Source organism: Desmodus rotundus, chromosome 12, assembly GCF_022682495.2.
Source record: "Desmodus rotundus isolate HL8 chromosome 12, HLdesRot8A.1, whole genome shotgun sequence".
In the NCBI taxonomy this organism is placed as follows: Eukaryota; Metazoa; Chordata; class Mammalia; order Chiroptera; family Phyllostomidae; genus Desmodus; species Desmodus rotundus.
This window is the reverse complement of record NC_071398.1, coordinates 33379577-33395272: the sequence shown is the minus strand read 5'-3', so window position 1 is coordinate 33395272 and position 15696 is coordinate 33379577. Positions and strand designations below refer to the sequence as shown.

Genomic DNA, 15696 nt, shown 5'->3' with positions numbered 1-15696 from the left:
TCTTAGGTAGTCTTAGTCTAACTGTCCTGTAGGTAACTAACTGCTTTTCTCTTGCTGCTTTTAAGATTCTCTCTTCATCTTTAACCTTTGGCATTTTAATTATGCTGTGCCTTGGAGTGGGCCTCTTTGCATTCATCTTGTTTGGGACTCTCCATGCTTCCTGGACTTGCATGTCTATTTTTTTCACCAAATTAGGGAAGTTTTCTTTCATTATTTTTTTCAAATACTTTTCCAATTCCTTGCTCCTTCTGTTGTCCTTCTGGCTCCCCTATGATGCAAATGTTGAACCTCTTGATGTTCAACATGTCTCAGAGGCTGCTTAAACTATCCTCATTTTTTTTGGATTATTTTTTCTTCTTATTGTTCTGGTTGGTTGTGTTCTTGCTTCCTTATGTTCCAAGTCATTGATTTTATTCTCGACTTCATTCACTCTACTACTGTTTCCCTATAAATTATTTTTTATTTCAATTAGTGTAGTCTTCATTTCTGACTGGATCTTCTTTATGCTGTTGAGGTCCTCACTAAGTTTCTTGAACTTTATAACCAGTATTTTGCACTCTGCATCTGATATATTGCTCATCTCCATTTCATTTAGCTCTTTTGGGGGAGTTTTGATCTGTTCTTTCATTTGGGCCATGTTTCTTTGTCTCCTCATTTTGGCAGCATCCCTGTTCTTTCTTTCTTTTTTTCTTCTATGTATTAGGTAGAGCTGCTATGACTCCCTGTCTTGGTATCATGGCCTAATGTAGTAGGTGTCCTGTATGGTCCAGTGGCACAGCCTCCCCTACCACCCAAACTACGTACTCGAGGTGCACCCTTTGTGTGGGCTGAGTACATCCTCCTCTTGTAGTTGAGCCTTGGTTGCTGTTGGCAGGTCAATGGGAGGTATTTATCCAGGCCTCCCAGGTCAGTCAGCTGCAAGGACTGGCTGTAACCATTGACCATCAACCTCTGTCCTCTATGGAGGATCAGCTGTGCAGGGGCAGGGTGGTGGTGCTCAGACGTAGCCTGTAGCTGTCCACTGGATTCGAAGACCCTGGGGTTTCCCAGGTGGTGCAGGCTAAGTTCAGCCCTAACATGTGTTTTTCCTGGGGCACCCTGCCCGAGCTATAAAGCAATCTGAGATGGCTGCTACTTGTGCTGGGCTTGGAGATGCCAGTCAAAGCCAAGCTGTGAATCTAGGCTGGCTGCTGCTAATGTCATGCCTGGAGCCACTTAGCAAGATGTATGGGGGTGGGGAGCTCAGGGATCACTGAGGCCAGTTGCTGTTTGTTTGAAAGGATTTAGGAAGTTGTGAAGCATGAGCCAGGACCAGCCATTCATATGGAAAAGCCACTGTTAACACCTGTAAGTTGGGTGAGATGGAGCCTCAGGGGATCCCCAGTGTGGGGCAAACAGCATTAGCCAGTTTGATGAAGTCTCAGATATGGCACCAGCCTGCTGACTTTGTTGCTCTGTCAGGGGAGTGTTCAGAAAATATGCAGTGACCTCTGTCCACCTTTCTGTCTGGGAGAAGGCTGTCCCCCAGTTCTCGCCTTGATGCCAGAAACTTCAGTTCCCCCCTGTATGCCACTGGTACCTTTCAAGATGCTACCCTGGTGCTGAGCTCAGAGGGAATGAGTCTGAGTAAGTTCACGTGTGGTTTCTTTAAGAGGAACTGGTTGGGACTCCAGAATTTTCTCCACTGACTCAATCCCAACTGGTTTTTGCAGCCAGAATTTATGGGGACTAATCTTTCCGGTACTAGAACCCTGGGATGGGGGCTTGGTGTGGGGCTGGGACTCCTCACTCCCAAATATCTCTCCCGAATTTTTATCCGCCACACATGTATGTGGTACCAGCCTGTTCTATGTCTCCACCCCTCCTATCGGTCTGGATGGATGTGGTTTCTTTAATTCCGTACTTGTCAGACTTCCGTTCAACTTGCTTTCTGATGGTTCTGAGTGATGCTTGTCCTATATTTTAGTTCTAATTTTGGTAAGGTCGTGTGAGGTGGCTAGCCTTTTCTGCCTATACCACCACTTGACTAGAAGTCTAAAATATTTATTTATTTAGAGGGAGGGGAAAGGATGGAGAAAAACATGTGCGAGAGAAACATAGATTGGTTGCCTTTTGCACTCCCCAACTGGAGACCTGGCCCACAACTCCAGCATGTGCCCTGACCAGGAATCAAACCAGTTACCTTTTCTTTTCCTTTCTTTTTTTTTTAGATTTTATTTATTTCTTGAGAGAGAAGGAAAGGAGGGAGAAAAAGTGGGAGAGAAACATCATTGTGTGGTTGCATCTCACGTGCCCCCAACCGAGGACCTGGCCTGCAACCCAGCCACATATCCTGATTGGGAATTGAACCTGAGACCCTTTGGTTCACAGTCCTGTGCTCAATCCTCTGAGCCACACCTGCCAGGGCTGATTGGCTCTTATACTGTGAGACTCAAGTATCATCCCACCAGAAAGGCCATTCTTTCAGTGTGTCATCACTCTCTTAAATTCCTGTAATAAATTTCATTCACAATGACCCAGAATGTCATATTCACCCCTAAATCCCCATCACAGACAACAGAGCTGGGTACATAATAGATGTTTGGTACAAAATTGTTGACTGGCCAACTGAAGCCCAACCCTCCATACTGCCCCTTGATCTTGCCCCTAGAGGCAGTTCCAGCAGCCAATCCTTCACCTCTCCTCTGGAACAGGATGAGGTCCCAGCATCATCCCCCAGTGATAGTCAGGAGATGCAGATGGCCCACCTGGATTTATGGAGCCCAGATCCACAGGGAAGGGAGAGCTCAGAAAGGGCATCTGTGGCCTCTGGACTCAGATCCAAGGCAGGGATCAGAGAGCAGGAGGAAGAGAGGAATGGGACCTCAAAGGGCAATAAAGACAGAGGTGTCTTGGAGTCCTGAGTGTGCAGTCTGAAAAGGAAGAGGATTGGAGGTCTGATTTGGAGGGATGTGTCTGAATGAGAAAAAGGGTAGGTTCTGAGAGCTACATGGTAAGAATGTAAAGTGGAAGAAGGGGGCAGGCGGTGTCTAAGGGATTCTGAGAGCTGAAGGAGATCTAAGGAAATCTGAGGGCTGGGCACCGACTTGGGGAGAGGGTATAAGGACTACAGGGATAGGATCTGGGCCTGGGAAAGGAATCTGGGGGCTTGGCAAGGGGTCCAAAGATTACCTATGGGCTGAAGGAAGAGGCACCTAAGAGGTGGTGGAGTCTATCAGCTGTGAGAGTGAAGAGGACAGTCCAAGGGCAGGGTCTGTGAGCTGAGGAAAGGGCCCTGCTGCAGTGGTTGGGGTCTGAGGGAGGAGAGAGGGGTCAAGGTCTGCGGGCTATGAACAGGGTCTGAAGGTTGGGACATGGGCTGAGGTTTAGGGAAGTGTCTGTGTGCCAGGGTGGGGTCTACAGGCTAGGAAAAGGGACCAAGAGCAGAAAGGGGTCTGAGGACTATCTGTGGGTTGGGGGAAGAGTCTGCCCAGTGGAGCCAGGCTCTGATAAACAGTGAGGCCTGGGGTTGTAGGAGGGGTAAGGAGGAAGGGGGCAGCCTGAGGGTAGGGTCAGCAGGCTGGGAACAGGGTCTGGTATAGAGCTGAGAACCCAGTAAGCTCTAAGAAGGTTCTGGGGCCCAGACCAGGGTCCAGGAAGCTTGGCACCTACCAAAGGGCTCCAGCAGTGATCACCACATGACTGCCATGTAGGGCTCTAGCTCTGGTGATTTGGGCAGGAATCCTAGGCGCAGGTGCCTCAGTGGCTTCCTGCCACATTTGCACTTGTGCAGCAGGCTCCTCCAGTGAGACGCCCCCTTTCCCCTAGGGTCCTGAGGTAACCAGGGAAAAGAGAGAGTGATGTCTGCCCCAAAACTGTTAGCTGTACCCTACATGTTACCTCCTTCTTATTCCTGTCCCAGGACTTGTTTGAAGTGGTTGGCCCTTCCTGATCCCTGTGCTTGCTGTCTTCTTCCCATGCTTCTCACCCATCCCCATGGGCTGTTTCCTCTCTTTGTCCCTCCCTCAGCCTTTCCTCTTTGCCCCAGACATGGGACCCCAAAGGGTCCTGGACATCCCCTGGGATCTTCATACCCACCAGGTCCCACACTGACCTCAGTATCTGTCCAAAACTACATTTCCTCCTCGATCCCTATCTCAGGATCGGCCTCACTGTCCCTTCTCCAAACCAGAACCCTAGGCCTTGCCCTGAATGTTCATTCCCATCCAGCCTATCAGTCCCTTGTTCCACTTAACCTCCTGATTGTCCTTTCCACCAGCCCCCTCCTTCCTTCCCCACAACCTCATCCTGGAAGGATTTCCTACACCAGATTCCCCTTCTCTCCCAGCCTATCTCCCTACTCTGGTCCACCCACCACATGGCAGCCAGTGGGATCTTCTTAAAGTCAAACCTGATTTGGTCCCTCCCCTTCTTGAAACCTTCTTGACTCTCCAGTGCCCTTGGGACCAGGTGCAAAACCTGCAGCCTGGCATCTAAGACTGTACCATCTGGCCCTGCCTATCCTCTGTCCTTGTCTCCCCATTCCCCAGTCTGTTTCACAATTATCTGTTTATGCACATGCCATTACCTTTGAATGTTCTTCTCAGTATTCATTTAGTTATTTTTATGAATACTCTGAGAAGCTTTCTTGATCACCAGATGTCTCCTCTGGCCTTCTACAGCCTCCAGCTTTCTGCAACATCACCCTGATGCTCTTCGTGGGCTTCCCCCATCACAACCTGACCACTTTGGTCTGTCACTGTCTGAAAATGCGTCTGTCTACCCCTACTGGAGTAAGAGCCCTATGAGGCTGGGCCTGGGGTTGTCTTTAGCATTGTTGTGTCCTCAGCATCGCTCACCTCAGAGTCTAGCTCAGAAGGGGCCTCAGAATATGTTATTAAATGGGAAAGTGGTTTGCCTCTTGCCTCTGTCCCTCCCTACATGTGTTGCCTTAGCCCAGCCTCTTGACTTTACTGCCTCAGGTGTGCTCTTCATCTGGGCATCCACTGGAGTGAAGAAAGTTCCTGCTTCAGCCACTGACTGGCTGAGTAGAGCTGACCCCAGGACTATCACAGGGTAGACTGCTTCAGGGTGGAAGAGGCTTCATTAGTCTTTGCTCAATGCACTCGCTATGCTTTAGGCTTATCTAAAGGTCTCTCATGAGCTGCAGAACACCCTAGCTGGGCTGGCTGAGGTAAAGACTAGCCCTTCTCCAAGGAGGCAGCTTCAGTGCAGGGTAGCAACTTGGGCAGTAGCTCAGGACCTTTATTGACCACATAACCCCTGGGTGTGCTAACAGGGTGCCCTCAGGCCCCGCCCCAGCAGCCTCCGTCGAAGTTCTTGACTGAGCAGCTCCCATTCCCTGCGGGCCCTGAGCAGAACACTCTGGTTCTCCTGGGCCCTCCGGATCAGGTAGGGGATCACCTCCTCCAGGGAGCCGTGGGGGATGGACTTATATACAGCATAGCCAGCCTGCCCTGCAAGGAGAGTGTTGACAAGATGTGGGCTCATGTTTGGAGAAAGGCTCCCATAGGCCCCATCTGGAACAAAGATTTCTAGTTCTGAGAACATGGCAGATAGACGAGTTAGACAAAATTTCCCACTAAAAAACTAAAAATTCTGGAGTAAACAATTAAAAAATCTTAAAGTTATTAAATGCTGCCAAAAGAATTAAGAGAAAGTGAAAACCAGAGAGGGAAGGGATGCACAGGAAGCACTTCTGCCCTGAATAAAAAATTGAGCTGCTATTTGATGTTTTTACAGAGTTGAAGGGATACAGAAATTGAGGCCTAAAGTCTGAACAGGATGAGAGGTATAAAGGAGAGCTTTCTCACATTAAGCTGGAACCCCAAAATGAACACTCTCAGAGTAAGAGTTCCCTCTACTCCCAGGGAATGGCCTTGACCATAAAAGCAGAGCAGGGAAGAAAACAGAGAAACCCATCTCTGAGAAGCTGTGGCCATGCTTTAGTCTGCTTGCATATTTGCAGCCCAAATTTGCCTATCTGAGATGTCTCGGGAAACCTCAAGCTATGAATTTAGGATACAACGATTTTGTACCACTTAGCATCTGGCAGAGAAAGTCATAAATCTCATCAGTCCCTGTGGAGCAATATGGTAAAGATAACAAAGCACACAGGAAAGAAAACACCATGATCAAAACCTAGCAAAACAACAGAGAGCAGGTACAGAGACAAAGGCCTACAAGGCTTTAGACATTGGAAGAGACTGGGCCATCTGTAAGCTCTAGATAGGAGCATGGTAAGGCATTGGTTGAAAATGGGGGAAGGATCCTGGCTTTCCCCGTTTGAGAAGGAATGAGGCCTGGGGCTGGGTGGAGCATGGCGGGGGGGGGGGGGGAACGGGCCATTCACATACCCAATGCCAAGGAGACGTGGTCACACATCCCCAGAAGTTGTCCAAAAGAGACAGGCCCATCCAGAGGAATGCCCAGCTCCCACATGCTACAGAAAAGGCCACATCATCAATCCATACAGTGGTTGGATCCAGAGCTCAGTCAGCCATTGACACCCACATGGCTGTTCCGGTTACTTAACTATTAAAATATTTCTAAACTTAATGATAAAAAAAAGCACTGCTCTAAGGCACCTGAAATCTCCCCAGTGAATCCCAGCTCCTTCCCTGGAACCCTAGGACTTCTCAGTGCCCTAGCATATTAAGGGGTGATGCCTCGTTCAGCCGGGGACTATAAGACCTACAGGTGTAGGAGGAGTTTAATGTTTTTAATATCCTCCAAGAATTCCTCTGAACCTACTGTCGCCATACTGCTCCTCACCTTGTTCCATATCCACCACCCTCTACCCATTCCAAGCATGTAAATGAAGGAGAGGAAGGAATGGGCCCACCTCATACCGTTTTGTTGCCTGGTGAATAGATTCCTCATTGTGGGATGCCACCATGAGGTGGCACATAGGGCCACGGTGGGAAACATGGGTCAACATCAGCTCCAAACAGCGTCTGTAACTGAAGAGAGATGCTCCATTCAGTTATGGTACCAGGTGAGTGAGAGTCAGGCCTCAGGGACTGGGCATTTCTGTCCTTGGGACATGGGGTGCCTAGGGACAAGAACTCTGGAGTCATAAAATACCCCACTTCCACTTGGACCAGTTGCAAGGGACATCACTTCTTTGAGCTTTTTTCCTCTCTTGTAACAGTGCAAGTTCACCTAAAAATGATGCTCTGAGGATGGAATGAGATGAAGGTATACAAAAAGCCTTTGGCACAATGGCAGTCTCACAAGAAAGGGCCACATCACACATACAACACGACATTTTCTCAAGGTCATTCACTGCAGCATTGTCTATAGAACATGATTAACAACAACCCAAATGTCCTTAAGTAGGGGACTGGCTTGATGAATGATGGTACACAGAGTACAGTGGAGTGCCATGCAGCTGTATAAAGAACAAGGACATTCTTGGTACTGACCTAGAAAGGTAAAAAGACTGGAAAATGCTTTCTGAGCTGCTATAGGCCAGGTGCCACCCTACGGCCTTCACCTGCCATGGTGGTTATTTTCCACTGCCCTCCAGATCTGTTCTTTGCCCTTCTCTGCCTCTCAGGAAGCTGACTTTTTACATCCTGCAATACCCAGGGAGTCACGGGCAGGAGATTAGTAAGTGGGAGGTAAGAGAGCTCAGGTGTTTTGTCCCTTAGCCCCCTATATGCCCCACTCTAGCTGTCCATACCTCTTCCAATGTGGCCCTTCTTCCTCACCTATAGCATTAGGGTTGTAACCACTTCCCACTTTTATGAGTTTCTGAGTGCCTCAACACTCCTTGTGGATTATTCAGACCTTACCCACACTCCATTAATTTTTTAAATATTATTTTTAGTGATTTTATTTATTTTTCCAGAGAGGGAAAGGGAGGGGGAAAGAGAAGGAAAGAAACACCCATTGGTTGTCTCTCACGACCCCAGCTGAGGACCTGGCCTGAAACCCAAGCATGCACCTTGATTGGGAATCAAAGCTGTGACCCTTTTGGTTTGCACACCAGCCCTCAATCCACCATCCAGGGTACTCCATTAATTTAGTCCCTTCACTAAATTTCCTTTACCTTGCCTGACACACATATGTTCACTCATCTCACTCTCAAATCAACTCTGTGAGGCAGATATTCTGGTTATCCTCATTTTACAGAAGCAGAGTTGAAGCTGAAAGAAGTTAAGTTTCTTGTCCCCAGGTCACACAGCTAGAAATGGCTGAGCTGGGATTTGAACTCAGACTATCTGATGCTCCAAGGCTTGTGCTCATCACTAGACTATTTTGCCTTTAAGAGAGGCAGTTGAGTGGAAAAGCAAGTAGCAGTATGTAGACAAGTGACTTTTGCAAATACAAAAATCTTTGTGTTTGCCTCTGTATGCATAAAGGAATTTAAGAAACACATGTAAGAAACTAACAAAAGGGATTACCTGTGGGGGCCAGGGAGACCTCATGATTAGATGGGGATTTGGGTCAAAATGAGATATGTCAGCATATTCATTTTCATATTTTAATTTTTGAATAATGTGAATTCATTATTCATTCAAAATCTATATTAAAACATGAGTGGTACCATGTCAGGGAGGATGTGCAGAACTTGGAACCCTTACACAATGCTGGTATGAATGTAAAATGGTGCGAGACCATGGAACACCATCTGGCAATTCCTCAAAAGTTTAAATGTGGAATTATCATGTGACACAGCAACCTCACTCCCAGATAACTGAACTTTCAGGAAAATTGAAAATGTATGTTTACACAAAAATGTATACATGAATCTTCTTTGCAGCACCATTCACAACAGCCAGAAAGTATAAACAATTTGAAAGTCCATCAACTGATTAATGGATAAAGGAAATGTGGTTCATTCATACAAAGGAATATTACTTAGTCACTTAGTCATAGAAAGGAATGAAGCCCAGATACATACTACAACATAGTTGAATCCTGAAAACATGCTGAGTGAAATAAGCCAGATACAAAGGCTACATATTGCATGGCTTCATTTGTATGAAATGTCCAATATAGAGACAAAAAGATCAGTGGTTGCCAGAGGTTGAGGGGAAAAGGCAATGGGGAGTGAATGCTAATGAGTGGGTATGAAGTTTCTTTTTAAAGTGATGAAAATGTTCTGGAATTAGATAGTGGCTATGGTTGCACAACCTTGTGAATACACTAAAATCTACTGAATTAATTGTACACTTTTAAATGGTGAGTTTTATGGCACATGAATTATATGGTACTTGTGCAGAAACCCTCACTGTCCCTGGATGCAACCCATGGCTTGGCCTCTTGCCTGATAGCTTGGGTAAGTCCCTGAAGCTGTACAGACCTCTCCTTGATTCACTGTGGAATGGAGTCAGACTTCGAAAGCTCCATGAGGACAAGACCTAGGGTCGGTCACCTTGGTTGCTACTGTGACCAGGGTCCAAAACAGGTCTTGATCCAAATCAGGTGGTTGGCAAGTATGTGTTGAAGAAATAAATTCCTTCTTTCCAGAGCCATGAGGTAGGGGTCCAAGGAGCTCACTCACATCTTGCCCCACCCAGCATGGGGTGATTTATGGTGGGTAAGAATGAGGGTTCTATAGCCAGTCTGCCTGGGCTCAAATCTTGGCCCTGCCACTTACAAGCTATGTGACCTTGGATAAGTGATTCCACTTTTCAGTGCCTTGGTTTTAGCCTTTGTGCAATGAGGGTGTTAATAATACTACCTACTGCTTGGAATGGTTTATTTATTCATTCAGAAGACATATACTGAGTGAACACCACCATGCAACAGACAGAATTTTAAGCAGTGAACAAATTTCAGCAGTGAACAAATCAGAAATTCCTACCCTGCTAGGCCCACACACTAGTGGGGGACACAAACAATGAGCAATTTAATATGAAACTGTATAGAACCTCAACTACTGATAGATGCTAGAGAGAAAAATTAATCCAGGAAGAGAATGGGTGATGAGGTATTCTAGTTTTTGATAGGGAGGTCAGGGAAGGCCCCCTGAGAAGGTACAAAATACACAAAGACCTAAGGAGGTGAGGGATTGAGCCATGCAGTTGTCTGGAGGAAGAACATTCTAGGTAGTGGGACAGGAAGTACAAAGGCCCTGGGGATCATCAAGGAGTGCAGAGAGTGAGGGGAAAAGTGGAAGGAAAAGTTAGAGAGGTGGCGGTGACCAGATTGTGTGGGACCTTGTGGGCTACTGTAAGGATTTGGGGTTTACTGAGGGTGCAATGGGATCCATGAAAAGATTTTTTAAAAATAATATGGGTTTTTAAAAACATTTTATTTTTATTGTTTGTGCTGTCACAAGTCGTTCCCACTTTTTTTGTCTTTCCCTGTCCATGGAAGGATTTTGAACTGAGGAGGGACATGATTTGACTTGAGTATAAACAGGACTCCCTCTGGCTGCGTGTGGGGAAGAGACAGGGAAGGGGGGATTAAAGGAGAGAGCAAGGAGCCCAAGGAGAAGGCTACTATTCAGGTGGGATGTGGTGGTGTCCTGAACCAGGAAGAGGGAGTAATGTGTAGACATACACAGGATGCTCAGTATCTTGGGTAGTGAGCTCTAAAGGTTAGATGCTATTATTACTAGTCACAGAGCCTGGCCTGGCCCACTCCTACCTCTGACTGGTAGCCTCATAGTGAGGCTGAGTGGGATCTTTTGTCCCTTGGAGCCGGGCCATCTCTCTCTCCATGTCCAGATATGCCCCTCGTACCAACTTCACTCCGAAGGCCAGGCCAGCCCTGTCTGCGGCTTCAGCATCCTGCCTCAGCCGCTCTGGTGTGTCCTGGCAAAGCACGCAGGCCGCTTAAGGTCAGGATGCTGGAACTCCAGCCTGAATAGCCCAGGAATGCGCCACACACCTTCAGATAGGCCTGGTAAGTGTTCCACACCCAGGGCCCACCCTCCCTGGAGCTGTTCCAGCGCAGGGCCAGGGCAGCCACCAGCAGAGAGAGAGCGGGGTTCAGCGAGGTACACTCAGCATCCACCAGGAGCCTCACATTTTGGGCCTGGGCATGCTGAGGGCAAGAGAGACTGTGGTCAGAGCTCCAGAGGTACCCAGCAGGTACAGCATAGGCAGGCCACAGCAGGAGGCATTACCTGTACCACCCTCTGCAAGCGGCTCAGAGAGGCCTGGAGATGCCTGTTTTGCTCAGTGCTGAGGCAGGAGACCTGGAGGTCCTAGGGAAGGGCAGCAGGGAAGGTGAGAGCAGCTCAGGACTTCCTTCCAGGGCCTAAGTCTCCTCTCCCCCACCACAGGAAGGGGAAAAAATTAGAAATTGTTAGAAATCTAAAAAGTTGCTACTTCACATATATGCAATTTATTGAAGTGTAATACAGTGGTTAAGAGCCCAGAAACTGAGTTTGAATCCTGGTTCTACCATTTTGTGGCCTTGAGCAAGTCATATAACCTCTCTGGGCCTCAGTTTTCTCCTCTGTAAAATGGAAATGATAATAGTAGCTTCTTCATGGAGTTATGTGGATAAAAATGGGTTAACATGTGAGATGTGTCTAGACATAACAACAACAGGACAGTGCCAGCACATAACTGCATATACTATCGTGTTTATTTACTTTCCATAATGATCCTAGTAGACAGGTGTTATTCCAAGCTCCATTTTCCAGTGAGGAAACTGAAGCTTAGACAGAGAAGTGACTTGGAGTTGGCCTATAGATCATGCTTAGAGCAGTGGCTAGTTCATAATAAATGCCATGTTTTCCTCCTATTAGTCTCTTTGGACCTCAATTTCCTCAACAAATACCAAGGCCTCATTGCAACCTTCTAGGCTCCGCCCTGTCTGGCCCCTCTGTTCTCACTGCCTCCCACTGTCCATTTGGATCTCTGCCCTCCAACCACACTGACCTCCCTGCTCTTAAACATGCCAGGTACCTTCCGACCTCAGAGCCTTTGCTCTGGCTGTCCCTTCTCCCTGGCACACTCTTCCTGCAGAGGTCCACTTACCTCTACTCCAGATCTTTGTTCCAATATCCCCTACTTACTGAGGTTTTCCCTGGTTTAAATTCTCAACTGCCTATCTGGGGCTTTCCTTGCCCCTTCCTCAGCCTTTTTCACCTACAATATTTATTTATACCTAATTTGTTACATATTGGCTTTGGTTTTCATTTTTAAGTGTCTCTTACATCCTCCCTGATAGCAAGAAGGGCCTTGAGGGCAGGGAGTTTGTTTATCTTGGTCATTGCTCTTCCACCCCTAGCACAGCACCTGGAATATGATAGATGTCCAATAAACATTTAGGGAATTAATGCATTTTTAACGTGGAAATCACAATTATTTCTAACTCAGCTTTACCGCATTGTTTGGGGTGGTAGACACTTGGAGGCTACCAGAGTGTCCATCCCAGGAAAGATAAACCACTCCACTAGAAGCAGCAATTGCACACAATGGAATTCTATTCACAAAGACACTTGGATGGAACTTAAAGTCCGAGTGCTCAGGAGAAAAATATGTAACAGGTTGAGATAGATAACATAACACTATTTGTGTGCATCTTAAAACATATGCCCCAGATTAATGGAGGACACAAGAGAGCTTTTGCAATGATAGAAATGTTCTATAACTTCCCTGACTGGTGTAGCTCAGTGGATTGAGCACAGGCTGCGAGCCAAAGGGTCGCTGGTTCGATTCCCGGTAGGGGCACATGCCTGGGTTGTGGGCCGGGCCCCTAGCGGGGCCATGTGAGAGGCAACCACACATTGATGTTTCTTTCCCTCTCTTTCTCCTGCCCTTTCCCTCTCTCTAAAAATAATAAACAAATAATCTAAAAAAAAAAGAAATGTTCTATAACTTGATAGGGATTTGAATTGCTCAGTTTTGTGCATTTGTACAAGCTCATCAAAGGGACTATTTATGGCCCTGGCTGATGCGGTTGAGTTGGTTGAAGCATTGTCCCATGAACCAAAAAGCTGTGGGTTCTCTCTCCAGTCAGGTCACGTGTCTAAGTTGCAGGTCTGAGCCCTGGTTGGGGAGCCCCAGTTGGGGAGTGTGGGAGGCAACCAATTAGTGTTTCTCTCTCTCTCTCCCCCTTCCTCTATCTTTAAAAGCAATGAAAAAATGTCCTTGGGTGAGGATACAAAAAAATTTTTTAAGCTTGCCTTAACAATTTGTGCATTATTCATTATATGAAAATTTTACCTGAAAATAAGTTAAGTACTATAAATAATTACTGAGCTCTCATTAGTGACATGCTTTCTGAAGCATTTGGAGGGAAGTGTGCTGATGTGAGCAACTTACTTTGAAGTTCATCAAAAAATAAGACGTATTGATAGATGGACAGAGCAATGGAGAGAGGGACAGATGATTTAAAGCAAATATAGTTAAATATTAACAATGGCAGGTATATGGGTATTTGTTGTAAAATTCTTTAAACTTTTATATATGTTTGAAAATTTTCATAATGAAATGTTGGAGAAAACATGCCCTTAAACAGCATATACTCGGCAAAACAAAATCACAATAACAAAGATATACACTATACAGGACAGAGTGGGTGCCAGTGGCAGGCAGGGTAGAAATAAGACATGAAAATAAAAAAGAATGAAGAAGCGGATATATGGATGGGTGAATGAATGATTAAACCAAACCCCATTGGTCTAATCACAACTTCCAGCATACACTAGCATAGTTAAGTAGATTGATAAAATATTGATATACTTTCTTCTAGTTGATAAAGAGCTGCTGTCTCAATCGCTCCTGAGAGCTTTGAGCCTCCAGGTCCCTCCCCTAGAACCACCAGATGACCCATATTCCATCCATTCCAACTAGAGCCACATTTATTCTGATTGTTCTGAGCTTGGAAAATAGTGGTAGTTAAATAGTTTGAACAAACTGCTTTCAGGTGTCTGCTACATACAAGTCCAGGGGATTCTACTCCCCCAACATTCCCCACCAGCTATTTATTTCTTCCCTAGCCTGAGATTCTTACCCGCCCAGAGTCCATGGCTTCTGCCAGCCTCTCAGGGCTCAGCTCCAAGGAAGCTCCTGGCCGTCCGATCCATGAAGTTAGCACCTTCTGGAACAGGGTGGTGGGTGGGGTGGTGAGGGGGACATGGTGGACAGCCAGCCACACCTTCCTCCCACATCCTGTCAGTGCCTTACACAGAGCCAAGTGCTGGTCAGCGCCGTCAACTTCAACTGCATGAGGATGTTCCCAGTTGGGGCAGAGGTCTTCAAGAGGCTTTGTGACAGCTCCACACACCGCAGCATAGCCTTGAGGTTCCCCTCATACCAGGCCTCACTGCCCAGCCAGCAGGCGTCAGATCCTGGAGCCACTAACCCCCTTCCCTGGGCCCTGGCCCCCTGTTCATCCAGTATTTCTTTTAAATTTTATTTTTTCCCTTTTTTATTTTAAAATTTTTATTTTTAATATAACCTCCCATGGCAAGCCAGGTACTAGGCACGCATGAACTGTGATGGCCCATGAGGTGGTGTGCTTACTCACCCAGTCTTGACAGTTGAGTCTGGCTCCTCTTCTGTGGGCACTGCCAGCAGGGGCCGGAGGCTTAGGGTCTGGAGCTGTTGGACACAGCCCCTCACCTCTTCTGCTGTCTCACCAGCCACAAACTGCCCGTAGATGGAAGCTCGGAGAAGAGCTCCCGAGAGCCGGGAGCCCAGGAGTCGCTGAGACCAGGCCTGGAGCTGTGGTAACAAGGAGTGAGGGCTCAGAGCCAGACCCTGGGGAGCCCTAAGGCCAGTCCCCAAGGTCACTGCTCACCGCCAGGCCATGAGTGACCAGAGGGGGCCAGGCACACAGTCTCAGCACCAGGAATGCCCGCATCAGTTCTCCCGTGCTCTTGAGGTGGAAGGCCCCACCATCAAAACTGAGGGGCTGCCAGCCCCCAGTCGTGGTGCCAGCCTGGGAATAGAGCACTTGACAGGTCCGGAGCATCATGAATCCCTCACCACTTTCACACTAGATAAATGGGCTTTGGAGGCTGCAGTGCTACCAGACAGGGTCAGTGACTGATTAACCAGGCAATATGCAGGGAAAGGCAAATCTTTAGGATCACAGGCTTCTTGGGGGTCAGTTAACGATTAACTAAAAGGGACAGAGTTCAGAATAACTTGGATAGGAAAGGAAACCCCAAATAACAGTCCTCTATACCCTCAGTATGATAGCTCACAATTATTAAGTGTCCACATTTGCCACTGGGTGCTAAGTGAGAGCTTGGCTCTGGGGACAAGGATCTTTGGGTTCAAGGCAATTTGGCTTTGTGATCTTAGGAAAGTTACTTGACCTCTCTTGTTGAAATTGCTTCATCTTACAATCAGAAAGAGTGCAGTGTTATTGAATAAATTTGAAAATGCATATAACCTATTACCCAGTCATTTCATGTTAAGTATATATCCTGGAGAACTTGAGCATGGAAATCAGGAAGTATGTACAAAAAGGAATGTTCATAGCAGCACTGTTTTCAATAGGTCCAACTGGGAATCACCCAACTTTCCACCAACTGCAGAAAGGATAAATACATTATGGTATATTTACACGATGGAATACTATACAGCAATAAAAAGAACAAACTACTGATTGATACACACAACCACATGGATAAATCTCACACACATAATGTTAAGTGAAAGAAACCAGACACCAAAGAGCACATGCTGTATTATTCCATTCAATAAACTTGAAAGCAATCCTGGCTGGTGTGGCCCAGTGGATTGAGTGCCAGCCTGTGAATCGAAAGGT

General features: G+C 46.8%; 1 protein-coding gene across 1 annotated transcript; it reads right to left on the bottom strand.

The window, feature by feature from the left end:
- Nucleotides 1–5164: 5164 nt before the first annotated feature.
- Nucleotides 5165–14962, bottom strand: PRODH2 (proline dehydrogenase 2). Its single transcript, XM_024577436.4, has 10 exons — nt 14719–14962; nt 14446–14642; nt 14103–14241; nt 13930–14016; nt 11087–11167; nt 10849–11004; nt 10606–10772; nt 6852–6962; nt 6357–6442; nt 5165–5456 (listed from the first exon to the last, which is right to left on the bottom strand). The coding sequence occupies exons 1-10, from the start codon at nt 14893–14895 to the stop codon at nt 5272–5274; spliced, it is 1386 nt and encodes a 461-aa protein (XP_024433204.2). The 5' UTR covers nt 14896–14962; the 3' UTR covers nt 5165–5271.
- Between the last annotated feature and the right edge of the window lie 734 nt (nt 14963–15696).

What these genes read in the sequence shown, in the direction of transcription:
- PRODH2 (XM_024577436.4), bottom strand. Translation starts at nt 14,895, where the DNA reads ATGATGCTCCGGACCTGTCAAGTGCTCTATTCCCAGGCTGGCACCACG. An exon ending in CTTACCAGGCCTATCTGAAG is followed by an intron (nt 10,773 to 10,848) that starts GTGTGTGGCGCA and finishes GTGCTTTGCCAG; the next exon opens with GACACACCAGAGCGGCTGAG. An exon ending in CCACGTCTCCTTGGCATTGG is followed by an intron (nt 5,457 to 6,356) that starts GTATGTGAATGG and finishes CTCTCCTTGCAG; the next exon opens with GGCAGGCTGGCTATGCTGTA.